The 23,741-nt window shown below is 39.5% G+C and overlaps 1 protein-coding gene across 2 annotated transcripts in view; it reads right to left on the bottom strand.

The window, feature by feature from the left end:
• RAPGEF5 (Rap guanine nucleotide exchange factor 5) overlaps positions 1 to 23,741 on the bottom strand; it is a 159,806-nt gene that overhangs the window by 4,621 nt on the left and 131,444 nt on the right. For both annotated transcript variants that reach the window (XM_051785914.1, XM_051785915.1), the window contains 9 exons: positions 23,535 to 23,684; positions 20,812 to 20,909; positions 18,941 to 19,063; positions 17,643 to 17,821; positions 14,224 to 14,314; positions 11,532 to 11,582; positions 10,404 to 10,491; positions 6,992 to 7,056; positions 2,408 to 2,462 (listed from right to left, as the gene is read on the bottom strand). In XM_051785914.1, coding sequence (XP_051641874.1) covers positions 2,408 to 2,462; positions 6,992 to 7,056; positions 10,404 to 10,491; positions 11,532 to 11,582; positions 14,224 to 14,314; positions 17,643 to 17,821; positions 18,941 to 19,063; positions 20,812 to 20,909; positions 23,535 to 23,684 — 900 coding nt within the window. The remainder of the gene's footprint in view (positions 1 to 2,407; positions 2,463 to 6,991; positions 7,057 to 10,403; positions 10,492 to 11,531; positions 11,583 to 14,223; positions 14,315 to 17,642; positions 17,822 to 18,940; positions 19,064 to 20,811; positions 20,910 to 23,534; positions 23,685 to 23,741) is intronic.

Raw genomic sequence — 23,741 nt, 5'->3', positions numbered from 1 at the left:
TTACCATAAATGGACAAAGAAAACTCCTCAAAATTCCCTGAACCAATTAGCTTAACTCACACACTTCTTCCTTCTCCTTTGTTTTATTATCACCCTTTTCTCCACACTCTCCAGCTATACGAGGTTTCCAGGAATCAACCATCCCTTGTTTCTGAAGATCACTGCATGATGCTGTGTGGGTAACGTGGGATGTGAATGCAGCCAGTTCTGCATGTGGCTGCTAACAGGGTTCCTGGGCAACTATTTTAAAGAGCTATTTTGGAGCAGCCATCTAACTTGAGCAATGTCAGAGAGAACAGGACAATGCAATAAATCTGTGTCAGAACACAGAAATGACCTTTTTGTTCTGAGGGAACAGGATCTCAGCAGCTGTGCTGAACATACTGAAAAACATTTGTATTTCTCATTAACACCTCAAATGACAAAAGCTTGAATTACGTTATTTTCTAGGGCTGTTTTTTCTCACTTTGGAAATGCTATTATTTGTTTTCAGCATTTAGGACATAAACATGTTATTTCCATTAAGAAGGCATTTCAGTCTTACTTGGAACCTAACCAGTTTCTAATCCAGAAACACTTTGGCCTGCAAGCTTAATACACATGATACAGTTCATAAACAATAATAATATTCCTTGCTTAGTTTTGTTTGAATTCTTTCCTACAGTGAGATGCCTGCTGCTCTTAAGCCAATCTGGGAATTGATGCAGTAGAAAGACTCACATTTCTGAGAGCAAAATAAGCCCACTAGAAAAGGAAACTGTCCATAAAGTCTCAATAAATATTCAGTGAATTCATTTCATGCCTAAATGAATTTAAGGAAAAAAAGTGCCTACAGGGATGTCTGTATAAACTGCTTTTTAAATGCCAGCTTCACAATAAATCAAGTCTGTAGCAAAATAAAATAACAATCACGTACTTCAAACTACCAGATTATATGGTAAATCTCAGGTATTAACCTTGGATTTCTGTTGCAAGACTTAGAAAACCACTTGGAAAAAGAAAAGGCAAAAATGTGATGAAAGATGTGCAGAGAAGGTGCAAAAAAACCCTCACACCATTAGAAGGAACCAGTGCTACATTTTATAATGCCAAATAAGAGATATTTTCATTTACAGGCATGGTTTGGATTAACCAATATTTCCTTCATTATCTGAAAAAAAGATAAAAGGCTCAAGGCACATCTTGCTCCTTCTCTCCCTCTCCCTCTCTTATACATATATCTCAAAATAATACAGGAACCATAATTCTCAAAGGTCCCTGTATTTATACACAAAATGATTATTATTCTTTTTGCTGCTGCCCATACTGACAGCTGTTGAAAATTCAGCTGGAAAAAAAAAATGATTCAGACTCTGTTTTCCCCAAGGCTGCAGCACAGTTCTGAACTCGTCTTTGAAAAAGAGGTTTTAGTGGCCTCAATAAATGACATGTTTACTAGGTTTGGCTTAAAAACTAACCACTTCCTAAAGTAGTGTTGCTTTTGTCCCCTTCCTGTATTTAACCTCTCCACAGAGAATAAGAAACTCTGAGAAGGAGAAAGTGAGGTTTCTCCTCTGTGAGCAGTGGAACACAGCAAGCTGGGTTCTTCTGACTTGGTCCCTTAGGGTTGGATTCTCTGGAGGCCAGCAAGGCAGAAACAAAATGAAACAAAACAAAACAAACAAACAAACAAAGCAAATAAAAAGAAGTCTTCTATGCAGCTGAGGCACTCACAACTGTTCCCATCAGCATAGATCCTCCAGTGTCTAAAGCAGACAGACTTTTATTTGCAGCTTCCCCTAGCACAGGTACTAACACAACACCCCCCATTTCTTTCTACTCCACTTTTGTGAAACCCACAGAATCTTCATACCTTCTGGACTTCTCCAATTTTGTGAAATGACATTAGGAACCCAAAATAAGCAAACAGTTGTTCTTGGTGAAAAGCCAAGTGAAAAGCTGTGGTGATTAATGCCATCTTTTAGCTACTGGAAGCCAAGACAGCTGTGAATCCATTACCAAAACACACAGACTGGCAGGAGATTGAGTTAACTTGGTCATAGCTGGGAAAGGGAGAAACAGCAGCATACACCAGAGGCCTCCATTATTAAGTACAGCTGGCACAGATCTTACACAGGGTTTTTAAGAGGTAGTAATTTTTGTAGGAAAATAATTTATTAAAGTTTGGAAGCTGTTTCTACAAACATTTTGTAAAGTAAAACTGCATCCATTTCTGTTATGCTGATCTTCCAACAACTATGCCCTCTCTTGCCAATTGGTTAAATAATTGTTGTCCACATTTTGCTGCTGTAGTAAACATGAGCAACTGAAAAAGAAACAGAGGAAAAATACCAAAACAAAACAAAACAACCAACAAACCCTCAAGGGCATACAAATGCAAAATAAGTAGGAAGTTTTGGCTACTCACCAAATTGGTTATTTCTGCAATGTCTCAAAGACCGAACAGTGTCTGCAATCATGTGCTGCAAAGAAAAGGCAAAAAATATTAGTGCGAAAACCTGAGACAGATTCTGTCATTAGAAAAGCCTGAGAAATCTCCTTGCCCTACACTGTACAGCAAAAAGAAACTGTAATAAGGTAGAAAATGAAGACAGCAGGAGAAACTTTGCTCTTTATCTTAGTGATACCATTTGATGAAACAGGGTTACTCTAGATGTCTTCTTGGTACCACCCTGATTAAATGAGAACAATTCCTTAAGAGCCCATGGGAAGTGGTCATGGAAAATAATCAAACAATTGCTCATTTTTGTTCCAGTGACTTTTATTAAACTGAAAGCCTACAGCAAGGAAGTCCTGTGGACTGGGTGAGTCCTCAGAGCTCAACCCCAGCTTTAGTGCATTATCCAGGATATTCTGTAGTCTGCAACCTCTCCGTCTGTCTCCACATGTTGTATAATTAGACTATAAGCCTCTTTGTGGCACAGACTACACCCCTTGGCATATACTTGTATAATGCCTAGCACAATCAGGTACCAGTATCAGCTAGGCAGTTTTCTGCAGTATAACCAGCACAAAAAAAAAGCAGCCCGTAACCTAAGTGCTGCAGAGCAAGCACCCTGACATCTCCGCAGGCATGTACCAAATAAGACTATCCTGTAGGTATGCTATTTTAACAAAAGCTGGTGCTAACAGGGATATTGGATCTTCACTTAGATTACGCAGAAGAAATAAAGGATTTAAGTTCAGTTTGTCATTCAGGCTCAGGTCTTCGACTTACAAAAACTGGGACTGTTCACTACAAATCAGTGGAGTGAGTTCATTTTCCCTAGATACTACCCATAAAGTTCTTAAACCATTACTTTTCCTAATTTCACTGCTTCTGTGGCAAGTCTTCACCAAATCTAGTAATTAATTGAAGCAAATTGCAGTTATCAGGCATGATCTGATAGCTCATGCAAACAGCTAATGCTCTTCTCATATCTCCCTCAAAAATCATCAGAGGTGGAAAGGATTAACTCTCTTGAGCAGACTATGTTTAAGACCAGAACGATGCAGAACAGCTCATCTCTCAACCCCCGGGAGAGGTTTACAAGGCTTCTCCACAGAAAAGCTTATCACAAGAGCACGTTTAATGGAAACTTCATATTCCTTTCATCAGTGAATCAAAATAATTTTTCTTGTTACCCGCTGTGATTCATTTGCCATGAAATCATGAATCTCTTGTGCTGATGTCCTTGCACTGTTTATAATGAAGTTCTAATGAGATGATCTAGATTTCCTGATCAATAGTGTGAGTACTGGGAGAGCTACAACTTCCACCAATGCTGCTACTGTGATGTTTTCCAGCATTTCCCTTCGCATTTGGATTTTAGAAGTAAGAGAGGCCCTACTATCACAGACACTGTAACTTTTTGCTGTTTCTTCTTTGTAGTCAGTCAGTGTGAGGGTCCATCCCAAGATCAGCTTCTGGAGGTGATGCTCTGGTAAGGGAAGAACCTCTTTGTGGAACACTTCAAGCAGAATCCCAAATCTCCCGGCTTTAGTAGCCTAATTAGGAATTTCTCTCTGTTTTCAGCTCTCTGGGATCCAAAAGCAATACAGAAAATCAGCCAATTTATCTGCAAAGCAAATGCTATCTCCTGGCTGTTTAAACAGGTGCGTGCATACTGTTAGTGTGATGAGTAACACACCTTTAACTGCAAAAACTCAGGCTTGAGGGTTGCATAGATATTCGGGGGGTGGGGGTTGAGAACCCTCAGCTGCAGCACACAGTCCTTACAGATGAAGGTGCTAGGTAAGCTGGTGCTATCAAAAATGGTAATGGCTACTGACCTGTATTAGAGTTTGCTGAAGTGTGGATAAGATATGTCATTGCTAAGATATAGCTGGTGGCTGACTGGAGAAAAAAACCTTTTGGTGGTTTCTGACCAAGCAGCTCAGAAAATACCATGGAAATACCTTGAGATGTAACAGCATAAGATCATATTTTCATTTATTCCTTCAGATTCAGTTGAGGAAGTAAGTATGGTACCAAAAATCAACCTAATGCTCCTGTAGACTAGATTTTACCCAAAATGGAGTTAAATAAGCCACAACAATCCCTTCACTTTTTGCTAAAGCTAGGTAACATTCCTGAGACAAAAGATCATTTCACTTTCTTCTCTTTGCAAATTTCCTTCTTTATATTTTGAATTAACTTTGTCTCCACTGCAATCACATCATGTCAAATCAAATTCAGTCATGGTAGGGTTGTTGAGGTCCAAGAATATAAAAGAAGCGGGGACTGTAGGGAGAAATAAGATCTTTTATTAAACCAACTAACATAGTTGGAAAAAATAATGGCTCAAACTGACAAGTCCTCCTTCAGACGAGATGTTCAATGCAAAAATGAAATATTTCAAAATACTGATCCAAACAGAGACACAAGAAACCATCTTTGTGTTGATATTCATAAGTAGAAACTCTACTCATTTATAACAGTAAGTTCCTTCCCCAAAGCAGTAATCTGCTATGGTAGAATAATTCTTTTATTCTTTTTCTGCAACAGCAAATTTGCAGGTGAGGTTCAGTGGCTTGATCCAAACCCAGCAGGAGTCAATGTCAATAGTAATTTTTCTCAGCAAAGGCCAGAAAGTGCTCAGCACTTCAGTGTTCAGTGCAGAATACCAAGGAAGACATTGTTCTTTGGGACAAAGCCCTTATAATTAGAAAAGAAACATGGCCTGATGTATATGTGATAATGTGTGATGCATCTTGTTAGTTCATGCCCACTGACTAAATCCCTTAACATTCAAATGAGCCAGTGTAATACCAGTGCACTGCCTGAGTTTCCACTACACTGATATTTAAATCTCTCCTAAGCCCTTACTTCCTAAGCTTGCACTATTGCCTTCATTCATATGTACACAGGGCTGCAGGAGACAGCTCGTTTCTGAGAGCGTGATCTGACTAATAATTTGGAGGAAGTGTCAATCTGAATAACCCTTACCCCACGACCATCACCTCAGACTCTCCCCCCTGCCATTTAAAATGCCCATTATCCATTTGAATGGAAAAGGTGAAATCCTGGCTCACTGAAGTCAATTAGCAAAGCTCTCACTGCCTCTGGAGACACAATGGTGACAGGAAGGACTGGAATTCTCACCCAGCAAGCCCAGCATACATTAACCATATACATGATCAAACAACAAACAAACAAACAAGGTCTGCTAAGACTGAAACAAGAATTAGATCCTACATATTCACTAAACAAATATATGGGCCAGTGGGGGGATTTTAGTAACAATTATTGTGCATCAAGGGCTAGTTTAATTTACATGTTAATTGGATGTACTTCCAAGAGGCAATGAAGAAGAACATGCTAATGAGTTTTATGCAAACACCTAAAGGTCAAATAGTTAATGGACTTGGGACAAGAAAACCCTTCGTTAAATGCAAATCAGTGTTCTCCTAAATTCTGCAACAAGAAAAGGTACAGAAATCAAATAGAAAACACAAAAAAAAGGAGCTCAGGTTCAAAAGTCAAACTCTACATCTGGTTGTAAGTTGAAAGACAATGTACATTATGATAGGATGTGAAAAAAAGTTCAACATCTGGTTCATTAATAACTCCATGGTTGCATGTTCATTCTCAAACAAGCGTAAACACATGGAGAAAATAGTTGGGAAGAATTCACCAGGCACAGCCATCTGTCCTGTGGCATGTCTAGAGCAATTGGGAAAAAACATTTTGGTTTCTTGATCAAATACTACGGGCCAACAAAAAAAAACCAAACCAAACAAACCACCACCATCTTCACCACCAAAATAATCCAAACTTCTCTACTCCATCACTGTTCAGATATACAAATTTTGGCTTTGTGCTGTGAAAATATTATATAAAAAAAAAAGGCAAACTAGGGAAATCAAACCTCTATCAGTAATATTATGCCAGAGTAGATGTCATATGATGTCTAGAGTGAATGTGGCCAAAGATACAATGTCAGTAAGTGCCCTTATGCATAAAAGTTAAAATAGTGGTATTTACAGTCAGTTTAATTCAAATTTCAGGCATTATTTTCTTCATCACCTAACCTAGATCAAAAAACTTCTCTTTCATTCAAAATCCCTGGAATTACCATATCAGTGGCAGGGGATAAAGCAGAGGAACCTTTTCTTAAGTGAGAGACTAGAGAAGCCTTGAGAAAAAAAAAGGAATGAAACATAATTCAGAGAAAGCTGAAGCAGGAGAACTTAACTGATAAGAAATAGTCCACGAGGTGGTGCAAAGGAATTGATCTCACTCAGTAAAAAATGAGTGGAGTGTGTGATGGCCATTACTGGCTTAGACATTTTACAGAGAAGTGGAGGAGGAAGGAATGAGAAGAGAGAGGAGCAGAGGAAAAGGGCAGGGGAGATAGACTGTTGACTGTTTTCTCATGCTTGTTCTTTTTTACCCGTTTTTATTCCTGATTCATCCAAAAGAAAACCTTTTAGTCTTACAAGATAAGGAAGGGAAAGGGAAGAATAGGACGTGAGTCTTTTGAAAACAGGAAGGACAAAATTAGCTTACCAGCTTTTCAAAATTAACAAGGTTATCCAGAAATGTTTTATTTCCTTCATGGATGAATGTTACATCTGAAAAATAAAATAAAGGAAAAATAATTACTTTTCATGGTTTTGTTGTTTAATGCAAAGAAATAAAATGACTAAACAGCAACAAAAAGGAAAAAAAAAGGAAAGTATCCCATTAAAGATTGACACAATACCTTATAACAGTGGAACAAAAGTCTGTTTTAATGATGACATGCAGAGATTATTAGAAACAACACTAGGTACACATTGCAACAAGAGTATTTTCAAAAGGGAGCATGGATTTCTTATTAAACCTGGTCTGTGTTACTTCCAGGGTGCATAACATACAGGGGATGGTTGGGAGCACAGGAGGGCATCCAGAGGGATGGCCCTGCAGGGGGGCATGGCTGCTCTCCACACACCGCGGTACTGGTCCAGATATGCTGCCCATGACTGTGCCTGGGCTGGAATTGGTCAGTCCCTGAGCCCAGAGCTCCATGGAGGCAGAGAGCTCCATGGGGGCAGAGCTACCAGATGCTGGAGCTGGCTCTGACACCCCTTCATCTCTCTCTGTGGGACACTGACTCTGAAGTCCTCCCCCTACAGCAATGGGTAGCCAGAGAGGTTAAACACAAGGCACTAAACCAAAGTGTTATGGCTAGGAAAAAACACTTGTATGCAGTGTTGTTGGGAGAGAATTTGCGAAGGCAACAAAAAGGTCAGAGGAAAAGGTCTATATTTGACTCCAGGAAGAGAACTGAACACAGTGTAATGAACTGGAGGGGGGGGAATATCAGGTAAAATAAATGTTGCCAAGTTAACACTACAATTACAACAGTAGCTGGAGGTCATTTTCTCTATTTTTCTAATGCATATTAGGACAGAAATCAGAACTATCTTGGGCATGAAATACAAAGAACATGAATAGATCTCCCATGGGGACGGAAGGTCTGACTCCAATAGTACATCTCCAGATTACTGAAAATACTAGCAGGAGCACCACCACCTATCAGCTCTCTCCTGGATGTGTGGGTATCCAGGAGTGCCAGGAGGAGTCAGCACTCTTGTAATGAGATGGCACTCAAATATCACTACTTCTTAAAAGTCACAGCTGTGTCTGCCAGCAGAAGAATTGCACACAGTAAACAGGACATCTCCTTCTGCGCAGAGGTGCCAACCTCCAGCCCACCAGTCTGTGCATCGCAGCATTTCTTCTGTGCTCATCCCCAGTACTCCCTCTGATGCCCACATGGACCTTGTGGGTTTGGGGGATTTTAGGACTGGAAACCCACAGCAAATGCTGGAAGATGCTTTGTCACCTCCTCTCTCCCTACACACACACACACACTCTTCACCCACCCCTACCTTCACCCTCCCCCAAAACAGCCCACCTAATTTATTTCCTTGGGTTTCAAAGACTCACTCTGTGCCTGAAGGGCATTTTGTAATTGCTTGGAATTGGAATGCTAACGGCTTCATGTGCTGGTGGAAACCCAGGGCTGGGACTCTTCCCAGGGGTGATGGAGAGCTCCTGTGCCCCCAGGGCAGCTGGACTGGGGTCTGCCTGGGGCAGGTAAGATGCCAGCCTGGACACGAGAGTCCAGCCGGCCCTCCTGAGCAAATGCAGAAAGCACAGCGTATGCTGGTGATGCCTCCAGCACCTCTCTGTCCCTGTGCAGCATCCTAAAAATCGGGGGGAAAGGAGGGAGCAGGACCCTCTACACCTCCTCTGCTGGGCTGCTTTGGGGCACCCAGGGAAAGGGACACAGAAAGGATACGATTTCAGGACACAGGCATTACTTGTCTCTATATCAATGCAGTTAAAAACTGTCCATCACTTCTAATGAAAAACTTATACTGGAAGTAGAAAATTCCACACAGCTTTTTAAGTCAATGAAAGCAACGTGTATATCTCTGAGGGCAGAAGGAACAGAAATTTGCTTTGCAGCCAACAACTAAGAGTCTAGATAAATTCAGTGGAGCAGAAAATTGCGTCTGAACTAGGTTGTAAGGGTATATCACAGTATTTTATTACACATTTGAGAAATCTGCCTGATTTTCAAAAGCTGTATCTGTATGCTATGAGAGTTCTGCATTTAAATTTAATTAACTTTTAAAAGGACACTCTGATGTTATTTTTCGTAATTGAAGAATCTTCATTTTTTTAATTGAAACTACTTTTGTTCCTCTTGTGTTGAAATAGAGTAATTTGTTGAGTTACTAATGTTTTCTATCCATGCCTATTTTACTGGTCTTGGAAATGACCTTAATACAAAGATGTTTGATATGGAGTAAAGTCCTTTGTACTGTGCAATACTTTGGGAATTACCAACCTTGGCAACACCTCCTTATGGACCACTGTATTGAAGGAAATTACTGCAATAATTTCAAAGTCTCCTTGCTATCTCCAGTACATGCTAAAACAGAGAAGTTGCTTAGGTGCATGTTCTTATACACCATATTGTAGTGCTGTGCAGACATCATTGCTACAAGTGACTTGTTTATGTTTGCTGCGCTTGTTTGCAGTCAAGACATACTCCCGAACACCAGGAAAATATTGATTTTGAAGCCTTAATAATTGTATCCATCTGAATTAATGCAAACTGCTTTGATGTGTGCAAAGAGGGGAAGTGTCTGATGGCTCCCGAACTGTCACCGACTGATCTGGAGAACTGCCTGCAAACATTTTACAGCAGCAGCAACAGCAGGTTGGATACACGGCCTAAAGAGAATGCTTTCAGAATACAGGAATAAACAAATGAATTTGCCATGTTCAAAGACAAGGCAGTTAATAATTAATGACCCTAAGACAATGGAAAATTTTAAACACTTGCTACTTAATTAGCTGCCCACCTCACTGCATTAGCAAGTAGTTGCAGCTTCTTTTAATAGATTTTTGTTTTTAAAAATAACTTTAGATAGTAAGATTTTTATTTATCTCTTTCATATCTACAAGAGACTTGAAAATCCCCTCCTCTCAGGACAGACAGACAGGGCAGGTTCTGCCTTCTGGGTGACACCAGGTAGGTTCATTCAAGAGAAGCAGGGAAGTACCTCTGAACAGGCATGTCAGAGTAGGAGCATGACCGAAGCCACTGGTGCAGGTGCACCCAGTGCAGCTCCGCTCGGGGGCTTGTAGGGTCTCACTTCTCCACTGAAGAAGATGTGGCCAAAGCAGTGGCACACAGCTCTATCCACACCTGACAGGACAACATGAAGTTTAAAAACCTGTGTGAAAATTGCCATCTTCCTCCTGTCTTAAAAGGAAGTTGTTTATTATCCAGACCAAGTGCTATCCTGTAGATACCACTATATCTGTCACATACGTATCTTAAGACCACCTGAAGGAAAAATCACCTTTCACTTATTTTAATTAATGACAACAGAGAGCAGCCAAGCTTTAACATTACCTTTCAGAAGTAAGGGCATGAAGGGGATTTTCGGAGATTTCATTTTCTTGAATGCATCTCTGTAAGCTTTGTGATTCAGAGAAGGGTCCTACAAAACCATTTGAGTAATAGAGAGAAAAATCAATAGGCTATAAAAGAGCAATTCTAAATCCATTATGGGCTTATGATCTGAACATGATTTAGATATAAAAGATCTCTTTGGGAAACAAGGTAGCTCAAGGTTTTCTAAGCTAGGTGACATGCTAAACTGAACAGGAAACATAAACAGTGAAAGGAACAAAAGCAATTATGTTCCTCTAGATGAAGCAGTGCTAAAATGGGAGTAAGCTGCAGAACAGATTCACTTGGACTGCTCTCTAATTTCCCCACAAATTTCTATTAGCAAAATCTCTTAATATCTAGCATGAAAGGTATCCCAGAATGTATTGCTGATTAATTTCTTCTTAAAAAAACCCCCAAAATAAACCCCAAACAGCAACAAAAAAAATAAAATAAAAAAATAAGGGAGTGTGTGTCAGTGGCATTATGTAGGCAATTCAAATTCCAAAATTCATCTAAATTTCCCATATAAATTAATATTTCTGCACACTAGCTCACACAGAAGCTTAAAAACACAGTCATTTACTACAAACTACAAGTATAGAAGCATGACAGCTGTTAAGGGCCAGATCTCATGTTCCCCATTCCAGGCAGGGATCTCACCACCCACCCACTTCCATGACAGCCAGAGGAAACATTTGTTTATTTAGCTTTGATAACGCTGACAAAGATCCTCTACCTCAGATTTTGACTTTTTTTTTTTTAAACTTCAGCTGTCCTCTTTTTCTCCTGATTTGCAGCATGTTGCTTCAGATAAAGGCTAATAAACTACCAGAGTAAAAGAAGAGCTTCCAAATTGATGCTGGGGAACTGATACTACATTTGCCTCTCTCTGCCCTTCCTCCAACTGTCAGGAATACAGCCTCCTTCCTTTTTGTGTTTGGAGACCACCTCTGAGCTCTGGAGAGCCACGTGGCCTTGGGCAAATCATGGATCTGACAAGACAAGTTCCAGCTCAAGACAATAAATTAGGAAGAAAGAAGGCAAGTAAAGCAAGCAATGCTCTTCTGCTGTCAGCGCGGTACTTACTGTCAAACTTTCAAGTTCAGTGAAAAGTTTCTTGAACTTCCCAGGAATTTTCTGAAGTGGGAAAAACAGATAAGGGAAAAAAAAAAAAGAGAAGTTGATTTAGGCAGAAAAATGCTGAGGCATTTTTTTTCCATGAGACCGCCATGGCTGAAGTGCCTGCTAAAAGTACCAACAGGCAGTTAACCTCTGCTCCTCAGCTCCCAGAGCCCTAATTACAGACCATGTTCAGTGCAATGCCAGTGAGGCACTGAGCCCCACAGCTTTGCCTCGGGGACCCTGCATCCTTCTTTTATGGAAACTGCTTGTTAGCATCCGGTTTTATTTTCTTCCCTACCTTCCACGCCTGCTGCAGTTATCTGAATATCCGTATCTACTTGGAAGCAGTAACACAGGCTGAGAATTCAGGAACTGTGATCACATCCAGGTTAAATAATTTGCTGTAATCAATCTTCCCCTAAAATATGGGTTCTAGAAATTAACAGGCATCACGCTCAGTGCTGTTTGATACACCACCCCAGTGCTGACCAGGGTTACTGCCACATGCTAGTGCCAAAGAGAGAGAACTTTCCTTAACAAACTGATTACCTCTGGTATCTCATCCTAATCTCACAGGGAGGTGCATAAAGCACTTTCTAAGGGAGCCCAGACACAAAGTACCATCTTGCCCCACATGCCAACACCTGCTCTACTCCACAAACATCCACTTCCTTTCTCTATAAGATGTTTTAACGGATTCACCTTATTACACACTACAATGTTCTACAATTTGAATTTTGCAACTAGTATTTCGGACTTGAACAATGGTGTGTGTACCTTAAAATCTGTTTATTTTTTTCCAACCATATTAGGTAGTCTAGTAAAAATATCCCCTCTTAGTACAAATCCTGCCTAGTCTTTGTCCTGAGATCCTGACAGCCCCAGTAACACTACCAAGAGAAAAGAGATTTAGAACAATTAGATTAAGTGGATGTGCTGTATGACTAAAATGCTAAAATAACTGCATATGGAATCGCAATTGCATTTTTTTATATCTTCAGTCAGTCAACTTTTCTTCAGTAAAAAAGAAAAGTTGAAGAAAATGCTTGGGAGCATACTACTTGTTTAAGAATTCAAGTGTGGAGCCAATGTAATTTAGTATCTTAATGGCTGCTTAAATTTAGGTTGTTTCATTTACATGTGTAAGTAATTATAATTAATTTATAAACATTGCTCTACTTTCTAGAAGTCACATTACTAATGCAAATAACCTTCTGCTTTTGAAATTTCCAGTGCAATGAAGTTTTACGAATAATAAAAAAAAAAGCATGACTTCATAAATATTTTACGCACAGAAACATGACATATTTACAATGACACATATGCAGATGCACTCTTTGTTCCGACAAGCAACATATTCTGTTCTTCCTGAGAGAAGTCCACCGGTAGCGCACGAGCTCCAGAGGTCTCAGCACACAGCAAATTTTGCATTTCTCTGTGCTGGAGAGATCTATACTGTTGCCACTCAGTGCCTTTGATACGATATTTGGTGTCTTCCACTCTCCTACCAAAGCCCAGAGAAATGGGATGAAGGCAACCTGTAACAGCAGGCCAGGGCAAATGTTCCCTAGAGAGGTGTTTCAGAAATATCAGAGACAAGGAGTTTCTGTATCATCGTTCTCAGGTATGTATTTTTCTCTAAAACTTTTACTTTATCTCTTATTTAAAGTTAGCTCTTACTTGCCTATCTGAGTTCCTGTAAACAGCCACTGTCCTTGTTTCTCTGTGTGTTGAAGCCACAGAGTTATGTTTCCATAGGCATAGTTTCAGCTAAAGGGGAAGACTCTGCTCTGGACAGTGTTAGGTTTCTATTTGGTTTCAGTCTTTGGTGCTCAAGAGTGTCTTTGAGGCAGAAGATCACAGCCCTTCTCTTCACTTTGTATTACAGATTGATTTTTTTTTCAATACTGCCCACTTGTAGTGTTGGGGGCATGAAGGAGGGATAAGGCTTCATCCCATTACACTCAATTACTCCTTTCCCAATTTTGGTTCATCAGCAGATACACAGTAAGCCTGCAGATACTATGACTCAATATGGATACCGTGACTCAATATGGATACCACTTGGATGGAAATGAAAAAGCCACAATATAAATACAGATCTCAGTGGGATCCTCCTCTAAACACACCCATGCCCTGTCTAGTAATGGTAGTTTCTTTAGCAAATAATCTCTGTTCTCCAGTATGCTCCTTATTCATGGCCCATTTCCTAACTTTGTTGTTCAAGATGAGCAGCTGCAAAAGAGCTGATATAGGAGAATTAAAGAAGGTTTATTTCAACGTCAGTGGATTTTTTAAATTAAATTATTCCATAAGAAAGTATTGTTTGTTTGGAGCCACCTTTGCAAGACTTTCTGTTTTGCATATACTTCTGACACATACTTAAAATGCTAAGATAATTTACATGACTTATTTTGTTTTAAAAGGATAATATCTCCATGCTCTATTCTTATTTAAAACTCTGGAAGGACACATTTAGGGTTTTTTTTAATATCTAAGGTTTCAGTTCACAGAGAATTTTTTCCAGCAACACTCACTCCATGTTTGATTTCCTCATGAAAAACCAATAATTAGAAAGAGAAGGTAATTCTCCAGTATGCAACCTTTGTGAGAAATGGTTTTGATGGTGTCTAAAAGACATAAAGATGCGTCTTACCTCCCAGGTCTGAGACAGCCGGCTGACAGATGCAGTGTTGAGACCCATAACAATAGCGAAGAATGAATTCAGATTTCTTTGGGCTTTACAGCTGAGGAATAAAAATATGATTTTTTTGTACTCAGAATCAGAGATAAATGGAATGCACAGGTATCCTAGGTTACTGAGTCTCATTTCAACCCTCAGCACTAACATACAATCATCTTCCACATAACAAAGTCATTAAATGTCCTCTCATAACCACCTGCAGTCTAGGTGATGGGGTCTCTAGGAAGTTTTTTAGAAAACATTCTAGTGTTTCATCAACCCTGTTGTTGGCAGGTTATTTTTTTCCCTTTGCTGTCAAAAGTAATTTTCCCTTTTCAATGTTCAAGTTACTCCCAGCTGTCCTTTACCATACAGAATAATTCCCTGACCTCTATTCTGTTGTATAATAAATATTTTCCTCCCCTTTTTAATCTTTTCTGTAAATTGTACATTACTGGTTCATTTGATTTCTCTTTGTGGTCTTGGCCTGCAATCTGCTTTTCCATATTGTTATTATCCTTCATTGAATTCTTTGTAATTTATTTTAACTTATGTGTTTCCTTCTTCACTACTTTCTCATGTAATGAGACAGTGGGAAGGGAAGGAGAAACATAATTACTGTTTCGGCTCGAAGTTCTTACACCTTTCTCTTATGCAAGCATAAAACAAACAGCAAATTATTTATTTGAAACACCATCACATTTTGTCCTTTTAATTTGTCATCTATTATCACCCAAGGACCTCTGTCAGAGTACTGTTCTTTACAATCATGCATTTATTTATTCAGCTCAGTATTAGCATTCCGTAGCTGAATTACTTGGCATCTATCTAAATTAAATCTTATCCTACTGTTGTTTGCACATGCCACTAGACTCCTTAGATAATTCTTTTTTTTTTCCTATCCTCCAGTGCATTTGCAATCCTTCATCATTTTTATTGTCTGAAAATCTGATTAATGTTCAATTTACATATCCCTCTAAACTAGTTGTGGCTAGTACTGGTTCCAGTACAGGTCCCTACGGAATTTGCTTGATACCTCTATTCTTTGACATTTTACTATATACAATTTGACCATGCTTATTTCTAGTCCATTTTAGTGTCCATTAGGAAATTTGAAATCCTGAAGCATTGAGTTCTTTTCAAACAAAAAGATTCCCCCTTCTCGTGCAGATTTTTCAAGACCACTATAAATATACATGCGCATTTGCACGTGAGAGTGAGAATCCTCTTTTAGGATAATTTTAAGTACCAATGAATTCACTGTCTCCACTGGGATTTATCATTAGGGAAAAGTGCATGCCAAGGCCTTAGCCTGGAAAATCACCAGCACTTGTTACAAGTTTTATAAAGCCTGCACTTATCACTGTGTACTATCTTGAGATGGTGTATTTCTCACTTCACTTCAGCTGTCTTAAAGTTAATCCTAACTTTGTTGCTTAGAGTCCTTTTATCATTAAAGTCACACAGCTCCCAAAGACAATTCATTTCAAAACAAGGAAGGTGTCCAATGCAGCCTGCATAAACTGTCTGTTGGGTGGGCCCAGTTCTCATAGCAGGCTGTAGAGAGAAGGTATGTCTTTTACAGTGAGACACTGCGTGGGGAGTAAGAAGGCTGCTGTTGTCATCTGTTTATTCTGACCCTACATTGACTTGTTTCTGTAACTCCTCAGGATATTAATTTCTAATAACATGCTAATTAATTTTCTTTAATGAATCATTTGTTTTCTCTTTTAGACTACTCATCAACAGAAGCATATGTATTTGTGTTTCAAAAACTTTGTCTTCCTTTTATATATTGACACACTCGAGTAAAAGCCTTCCATTTTCTTCAGGCATTCCTGAACAGCGAAACACACAGATGTTGAACATGAAATCTTAGTCCTGGTGCTCTCCTGACAGGAGGAAAATCATAGACAAAGCTTCCTGGCTGAATGGAGGAGCAGAGATTAGGGAGCAGCCAAAGCTGTTCACAGCTCCCTACCTCTCTGCCTTAAGTCATAAACAAAACAGCAGGGCTGCTTGGCTTGTGCCTCAGGATGAGAGTCCTGTGCTCAGCACACCATCCTTCCACCCTAATTGTTCCTCTTTCATCAGCTCTTCCAGAACTGATGAGATATGATAATGTGTTCTTTTAGAAAGCAGCTTTTCTGATTAAAAAAAAATCTCAAGAAAACTACACACTCATTTTATCATCTACATGCTACAATGATGGCTGCTTCTGCTATACACTGGGAGACCCTGTCTACCATTTACTGACAACTGTATCTAGTATCCATAACTTTGGCTTTTCACATAACCGGATGGAATCAATTCAAATAGAGGAACATATTAGTCTGGTGACAAATATGTCCTTGTTCATGTGGGACAGACATGAAATTTTTCCTGGGATGCAAATTAATGCTACTGTGGTGCAAGCAAGGCACACAGAACCAACTGGCTTTTGATGTAATTGGATCAAACTTGCCCATCGATATGGCAGAAAATGAACATATTACTGGATACTATACAACTTGCAAACTAAATCAGATCACATTTATGAGTTACACTAGATTAGATTAGAAGAATTAATTTCTCCAATGGCACTGCTTCAGCAGAGAACAGTCCTTTGTATGTAAGTGCCTTGCAAATTAAATCAAACCAGTTGATGAAGGGAACAAATTATACATTTTCCATGAACATGCATACTCAAATATTGTAGAAGTCCAGCAAGTGGAGAGAGAAGTGAGGATGGTTGCACACAGTTAAATTGCTCCATTTCCTTGGTTACTAAGACAGAGTGATTACAGAGAAAAGAACTCTCTGTGAATAGTATATATTTGTATTCTGTTGCAAGGTATAGTACTATTCAATACTATGGAAGAATAGTGGAAGAATAGACTGTCAAATCTAATCAATAAAGAAACCCACCCCTCCAATATATAAAAGTATTCCAGAGAAGATTAGAAGGGTTATGAAGGGAATGCCTCTTTGTAGCAGCCAGCTTACTGCAGTTAAGTTTAGAGGTAGGGCTTTCAAGTTGATAGTAGTTTTTTTTTGTTTCCAGGTAGTTTTTGGTAAATGACTGTTTTGCAGCTCAAATAGTTCTGTCAAATGGTCCTCAGGTTATCTCTGCTAAGAAAGGAGCTATCTCTGCACCACCAGGGATGTTGCAGTTGACACTGCAGATACAGCAGCTGAACTGCAGGGAAAGCTTTGAGCAGCATATACTCTACCAGGTCTAGTTTTGGCCAGTGATTGCTATTGTTATTTATGGACTGTTTTATCTAGGTATGCTTACTACACTAACAAAACACAGGATGACAAATTAGTTTTCTTTCATTGCTTTTGCACCTACCCCTCCCCAAATAAAGCATGTGGATTCAAGGATTTTTGTTGCAGCTTTAGTAACTTACTGGGCAGCAATCTTGATGAACTTTTTGACTAGCTGCACACGTTTGCAGAGCTGGTTACAGAGGAGTATCTCGGTGGCAACCCAAAGCTGGACCTCGTTGCATCTTTGAAGCAGAAGACTGAGATTCTCAGTGTTTTCAGCATTGCCCTGTCTGCTGAATGTGAAGTATATCAGCTCTTGCTGGAAGATATTGACAGCATTATTAGGGATATAAAAACAATTTAAATGTAAATGAACTATAAATTATTTAGAAGCACGTTTTTGAAACAAGATCTGGTCACAAATGACTATTTTTTCATTATCCATGAGCCAATCACAAATGATTAAGGTTTGTCTTAGCAAAGTCTAGAGACCTATTACAGATGGCAGGTGGACTGGAAGTCCTGCAATATACGCTTTTCTTGTAAGATTTCCTGCAATTCCACTTCTGGCTACAGGCAGGTATAAGACATAAACAATCTTTTTCTGTATTTCACTACTTCTGTTACAGTATGAAAAAGTATCCATATCAGATCATTGTAGAATCTGAAAAATTTCCATTCAAATTTTTTTCCAAATTAGCCAATTTTTCATCAACAGAGGTGGGGGTATTCATTTCTGTGCAAAAAACCCCCAGATTTGGCCTGCTCCAAATTTGAAGTGTCTAACCTGAATAAAAGAACCTGAAATAAAAGATCATGGAAAGCATCTGATGAGAAGCAAGGGAATTTTCCATTCATTTTGTCAGAAAACCCACATACTTTTCAGTGAATGATATTTTCAAGTGACATTTTTTACTGTTAACTGTGCATTTTACTCAGCAGCTCACACCAAAACCTATCGAAGTCATTGAAACAATCCAATGAGCCCTGAAGTGGGCCATTAGCTCAGTAAAGCCTGCCCAGTATTTTTCATCTCACTGAAGCCTAACAAGAACAGTGACATGACCATCTAAAATGCTGAAACTGTCAATTCTTTTGTGGATAAAGTGGTATCTAAGACAACTATTTGTGGAGTCCTGTATGTACTGAAACACTATGAAGTGCATAAGACATTTTGCTTATACAACATATTCAGACAGACCGTTTTTTGAAGAATAATCATGGTCTTTTACTCTCTTGAGGCAAATCCAATAAAATGCACCAGGTATACCAGTGGATATATGAAATGCCCCAATACAGGAAAGTTAAAAACCTTTGACAATTTTCTTCAGTATCAAGGATTGCAACACATCTCTTGGACCACCCACCACTACTGACAGCTGCCAAATCATGTTGTTATGAGAGTAATATACCTGGAAGTGGATGAGGTGCTTCTTACCTCATGAATTGCATTGAAGAGGCTCCAGTCAAAATTTGTCAATTCTAATGCAAGATCCCAGGTGTTGATTCCCAAAATCCTCACAGACCTTTGCTGCAATTCCTCATTTTCAGCAAATGGATTCTAAATAAACAGCCAAGAGCAAAAAAATCCTCAGGAAATGCCAAAAGTTCTGCAATGAAATTGCTATTGGACTAAGGTACCAAACAGAGCCGAATAAGTCATCTTCTCTAAGTACACTTTAAGGGGTTTTTTTTCCCACTAATCAAAAACAGCTTGGGAAATGGGTCAATAGGATCAATGGTTTGCTATTGGAGAGGAAGGCATTCTCCTTCTCCCTCTTTCTCTAAACCTTGAATATAAAACACTGACCAAGCAGACAGCATAATGAAAGTAAAATCCCTGAAAACATCAGAAAATAAAATCTGAATTCAGACACCAGGAAATTTTGAATTATAAGATAAAAGAATCATTCTGCAAACACATCAGATTTAGAATAAATACACACAACTTGCCCTCCAATCCACTTTTACAAATAACATAAATCCATACATTTTATGATTAATCTATGCCAAATATAATCAACAAAGAATAAAAACACTGTGTGTCCTGATTCATCAAAGTTACTTAGTGTATTACTGTGGAGAGCAGTGGTACTACTGGTGCTCAGGGTCATTTGACATTTCCACTATTAGCTTGGATTTTCAAAGTTTTGCATTTCTCTTGGGTTTTTTAACCTCATCGGGCTGAAACTTGGCACACGAACCATCTGCCAACATGAAAAATTGTTCTTATCGGTTAAGCCATTACTTTGGTGCTACATTTCTGACAGTTACAGCAAGTTTTGCAATTTTTATTACATAGCTAATGAAACTAGGTTGGCTGTCACCTGTCTGCACTGGAAACGTTCCCTTAATATTCACATTTTCAGAAGTGGCTTGAACGCTGGTGATAATGGGGATGACAGATTACAATGATAGCGGAATGTCAGCTCTTCGGGGCACATTGATCCAACAAAATGTAAATAGACATTTCTCATCCTGAGGATGAATGCACAGATCCTAGAGCTACTGACAACACATAACAGTCAGTTGTGATACAGTTCCTGCTCTTCCCTTGAAATGTCTGCATAATTAGCAGAAAGCTATTGAAAGAGCAATTCTCTCAGTGCCCGACTGTGCCTGCCTCACTAGGGTTTTGGGAAATCACAGCAGAGAGAGAGTTTGCAATCCCTGTTTCTGAAGACAGAGGGAAGGATGAAAGAGACCTGCTTCCTCCCAGTCCATTCCCCTCCCCAGCCCCAGTGAGAGGATGGAGAGACAGACAGACAGAAGGAAGAGGACACACCACCAGCAATATATGCCAGCCACAGACTGACCATGTAGCTGCCGCAACACTGGGGTCACACTAACACCTAGTAATTTTGGTGGAACTCACACAGCATCCATTTCTACATGTAATTCCATGGACTTTGCCCACCACTTTGTATGATTGTCTACCAGCCACTTTAAGTGTTACAGAGGCACAGGCGGGGTGGGGGGGAAAAGTCACAAGAGCTCTGAATAATCCTCATCCCATCCATTTCTGTACAAACACAGGTCAGCTTTTCCAGGCTGATGTAGATTGAAAGATTTAAGCTGTACAGAAGCTTTGGTCTATTTGAAACTGATGAACAAATTCCATTACTGTTCAGTCAAATAACTTCTGTCAATGACAGATTTTTTTTTTTTAGGTGTAGAACAGCTCAGTAAGCTTTACTAAGGAAGCAAGAAATAAATTCTGCATTGAAAAAGCCCTCTGAGAGGAATATTAAGTTCATAATTTGGAGTCAGACAAATAAAAAATGGGAAGTATAGAATACTGATCCTTACCAAAGAATCAGTTAGATCTTTTCGGTAGACAAACATACGACTGGATGACTCCAAAGATTTTGAGATAGCCAAGTCATTTGGTTGTAGTTCTTGTTTTTCTGTAAAAACGGCAAACAAAACACAAAAGTTTCAGAACAGCAGTAAAAGCTATAAGTGAGAAAAAAGGTACAATTATATTTGTAAAACCACATCAATTTCTAAGAAGGTAACAGCATCAAATTCAGTCCCAGTGGGAGCCATCACCTCCACCCTGTTCGGTCACAATAAAGGCAAGATGTCTCTGATAGACTAGAGCACAAAAACTTCCTGCTTCTGCTTTCAACCTGCACTTCACACAGGATAGAACAGAAATAAACCCTTAAATCATCTAGTCTAACCTCCTGTGTCTTATAGAACATTTCATTGCAACACAGTGTATCTACTGTAAATATAGTAATTTTTTTTGAGCAGAGCGTCTCAGCCTCCAGAGACTGAGCTGTTGCATGTCACTGGCAGACAAAACCAGAGGTGGAGATGTCAGCAGTAGCCACAGCTCATCAACAGGAAAAGAACTTTAAAGGATACCAACACCATTAAATTCACCCCACGGAGCACAGCTGAAGAGTCTTTTATAACTCAGTATTGACAGAAATTCTTCTAGACCCAGAATAATTAATGTGGGAAACATGAATAAAAGAGCCGGACACACCACACTGATAGCAAAGAGAAAGGACTTCTTTTTCTCCACCTCAGAGTACTGATTTAGCTCTGGGCTATCTTGGATGCACTGGAGAAAGATATGGGGGAAAATAAAGCAAAACCCAAAACACTGCTTAAAAACTGCCCTAGGAAAACTGTCTCCTCCTGAGGGCTCCAAATAATACTCTGGAGACCTGACACATGGTAGACCCATCAACACTAAAAACATGTTGACAGCTACCTTGGACTTTCCATTGCCCATGAGGGAGCAGTAGGACTAGGAGGAGTCTGAGTGCCAAACACAATTTCATATAGTTTGCCCTCTTATTGCCCTCTTATTGCCCTTATCAATGCTCACATTGATAAACAGATACATTGATGTTGAATTACCATTATATTTTTCAAGGTAATTTCGAATAAAGAGCTTGCTCATCCATTAGTGGAGTACAAAAAAAATGAGTTCTCCAATGCTCACACTGCTACCCTCTAAGTGGACTGAAGACAAGAGTTCTGAGTCACACAAATAGCAAAAAAAACAAAGCAAAAAAAAAAAAAAGTGCCAGGTTGGTGTTTGTTACTCACAGCACAGGAGTCACAACACATAAGAAGAAAGAGACTGAAATTGTTGCATTTCAAATTAATTCAGGCAACGTGACTAAATAACATTTTAGGGGTTACAGTGGTCATGTACAAATGACAGTCCAACTGTACCTTCATTTTAATTATTGTTTTCTAGGAACCAATGTGGTCTAAAGAGAATAGTGTGTTTCATTATTTATGAACTGTTGGTTTTCTTTAGCTAAGCAAACAGTTAGCACCAGATCTATTGCTATCAGAGCAAAACTTGCCCTGCTCTTGAACAGGAGAGCAAGACCTGAAAAACAACAGCAGCACAGTGATTTTGCAGTGCTGGGAAATGCACTGGAGGCAAGTTTGGGTACACACGAGGGTAAAAAGAGTATGCCTGGAAATAATGTAGCCTGGCTGACCACAACACCTATGTGTAATGCTCCCATATGGCTGCTCCATGCCAAGGCTCTCAATACCCAGAGCAGGGCACCAGCTCCCTGCCACCCACATCAGTGCCCTCAAAAATATGATTATTTAATTGAGCTCAGCATGGGGGAGAAAAATGTGACCTTCCACTTCTGAGTTGAATAAATAAACAGGACAAGCCAGTATTTGAGTGTATTTCATTTAACTAGACTGACAAAGAAGTAGCAATGAGTGCTAGAAATCTAAAGGTGCATCCTTTGTCTCAGGGGATCAACACCAGCTAATGTTAGCTGAGAATATGGTCAGGATATTCTACACTCCTAATCCCTTTTATAGATACAGCTTCGCATTTCTATGTACCTACTTAAAGTGCTTCTGAAAGACACCACAATAAGTAAAACAATATGTCCAATGAGATTGAGACTTGTCAATCACCAAAGAAAATCTTGGGGGTTTCTCTGGCCCCTAGTATCAGCCCATGATCAGTCTAGTCTTCCTTAAAAAAGACAATAAGTCCATCTGTTCAACTAACACTAAAACAATAGGTAAAAGATGTCAGTTGTAAGCAACACTGCTTACAAAATATTGCTGAGATTGCTTTCAGCATCTCAACTATGCAAATCTATGTCTTCCTCCTTTCTGCTGGATAATATTTGTCACTCATGCTGTAAATGAGGAAACAGACACGCATACAGTATTTGCTATTCCCTTTCATATTTTTAAAGCAAACCATGCTCATTGCCTTTAAAATTAATTTAAAGTCCAAAGTAGGAGATTCATCTGTGGAGAAAAAATAAAACCTTGCAATACTGCTGGAGACAGAGTTCTTTACACTCCCTTTCCCAGTCAGGAGATGCGTATCCCACGGTACCCAAGAATGAGCTGTTGCCATGGAAACAAGTCTCTGGGAAGGAGTTCCTCATTGTTCATCATGGTCATCCAGCTGTGGGCCCATACAGAAACAGCTGCATCCTTGCATCAGAAAATGTCAGCTCTCCCTTACGTGATGCACTAAAAAGTAATTAATCAGATGAAGGGAAGCTATTTACCACCAGAGAACGCGACAGTCACCAGTGCCAACTCCTCCTCCGGGTACTGGATCTTTTCTGCCACAATCTTCAGTATCTCCTGAGCTGAAGTGCATACTTGAGCTTTCACACTGACATAGGAGTGCTCCGTTATATACACACGGCAGAAAACTGCACAAAGGAAGAAAGACATGCTCAGCAGACCCGACCATGGCAATGCCTCAGCTG

Source organism: Manacus candei, unplaced genomic scaffold (genome assembly GCF_025592945.1).
Source record: "Manacus candei isolate 608988 ecotype Guabito, Panama unplaced genomic scaffold, ASM2559294v1 h1tg000021l, whole genome shotgun sequence".
Classification (NCBI taxonomy): domain Eukaryota; kingdom Metazoa; phylum Chordata; class Aves; order Passeriformes; family Pipridae; genus Manacus; species Manacus candei.
Note: the sequence above shows the minus strand (reverse complement) of the source record. Positions and strands in the feature narration are given on the sequence as shown.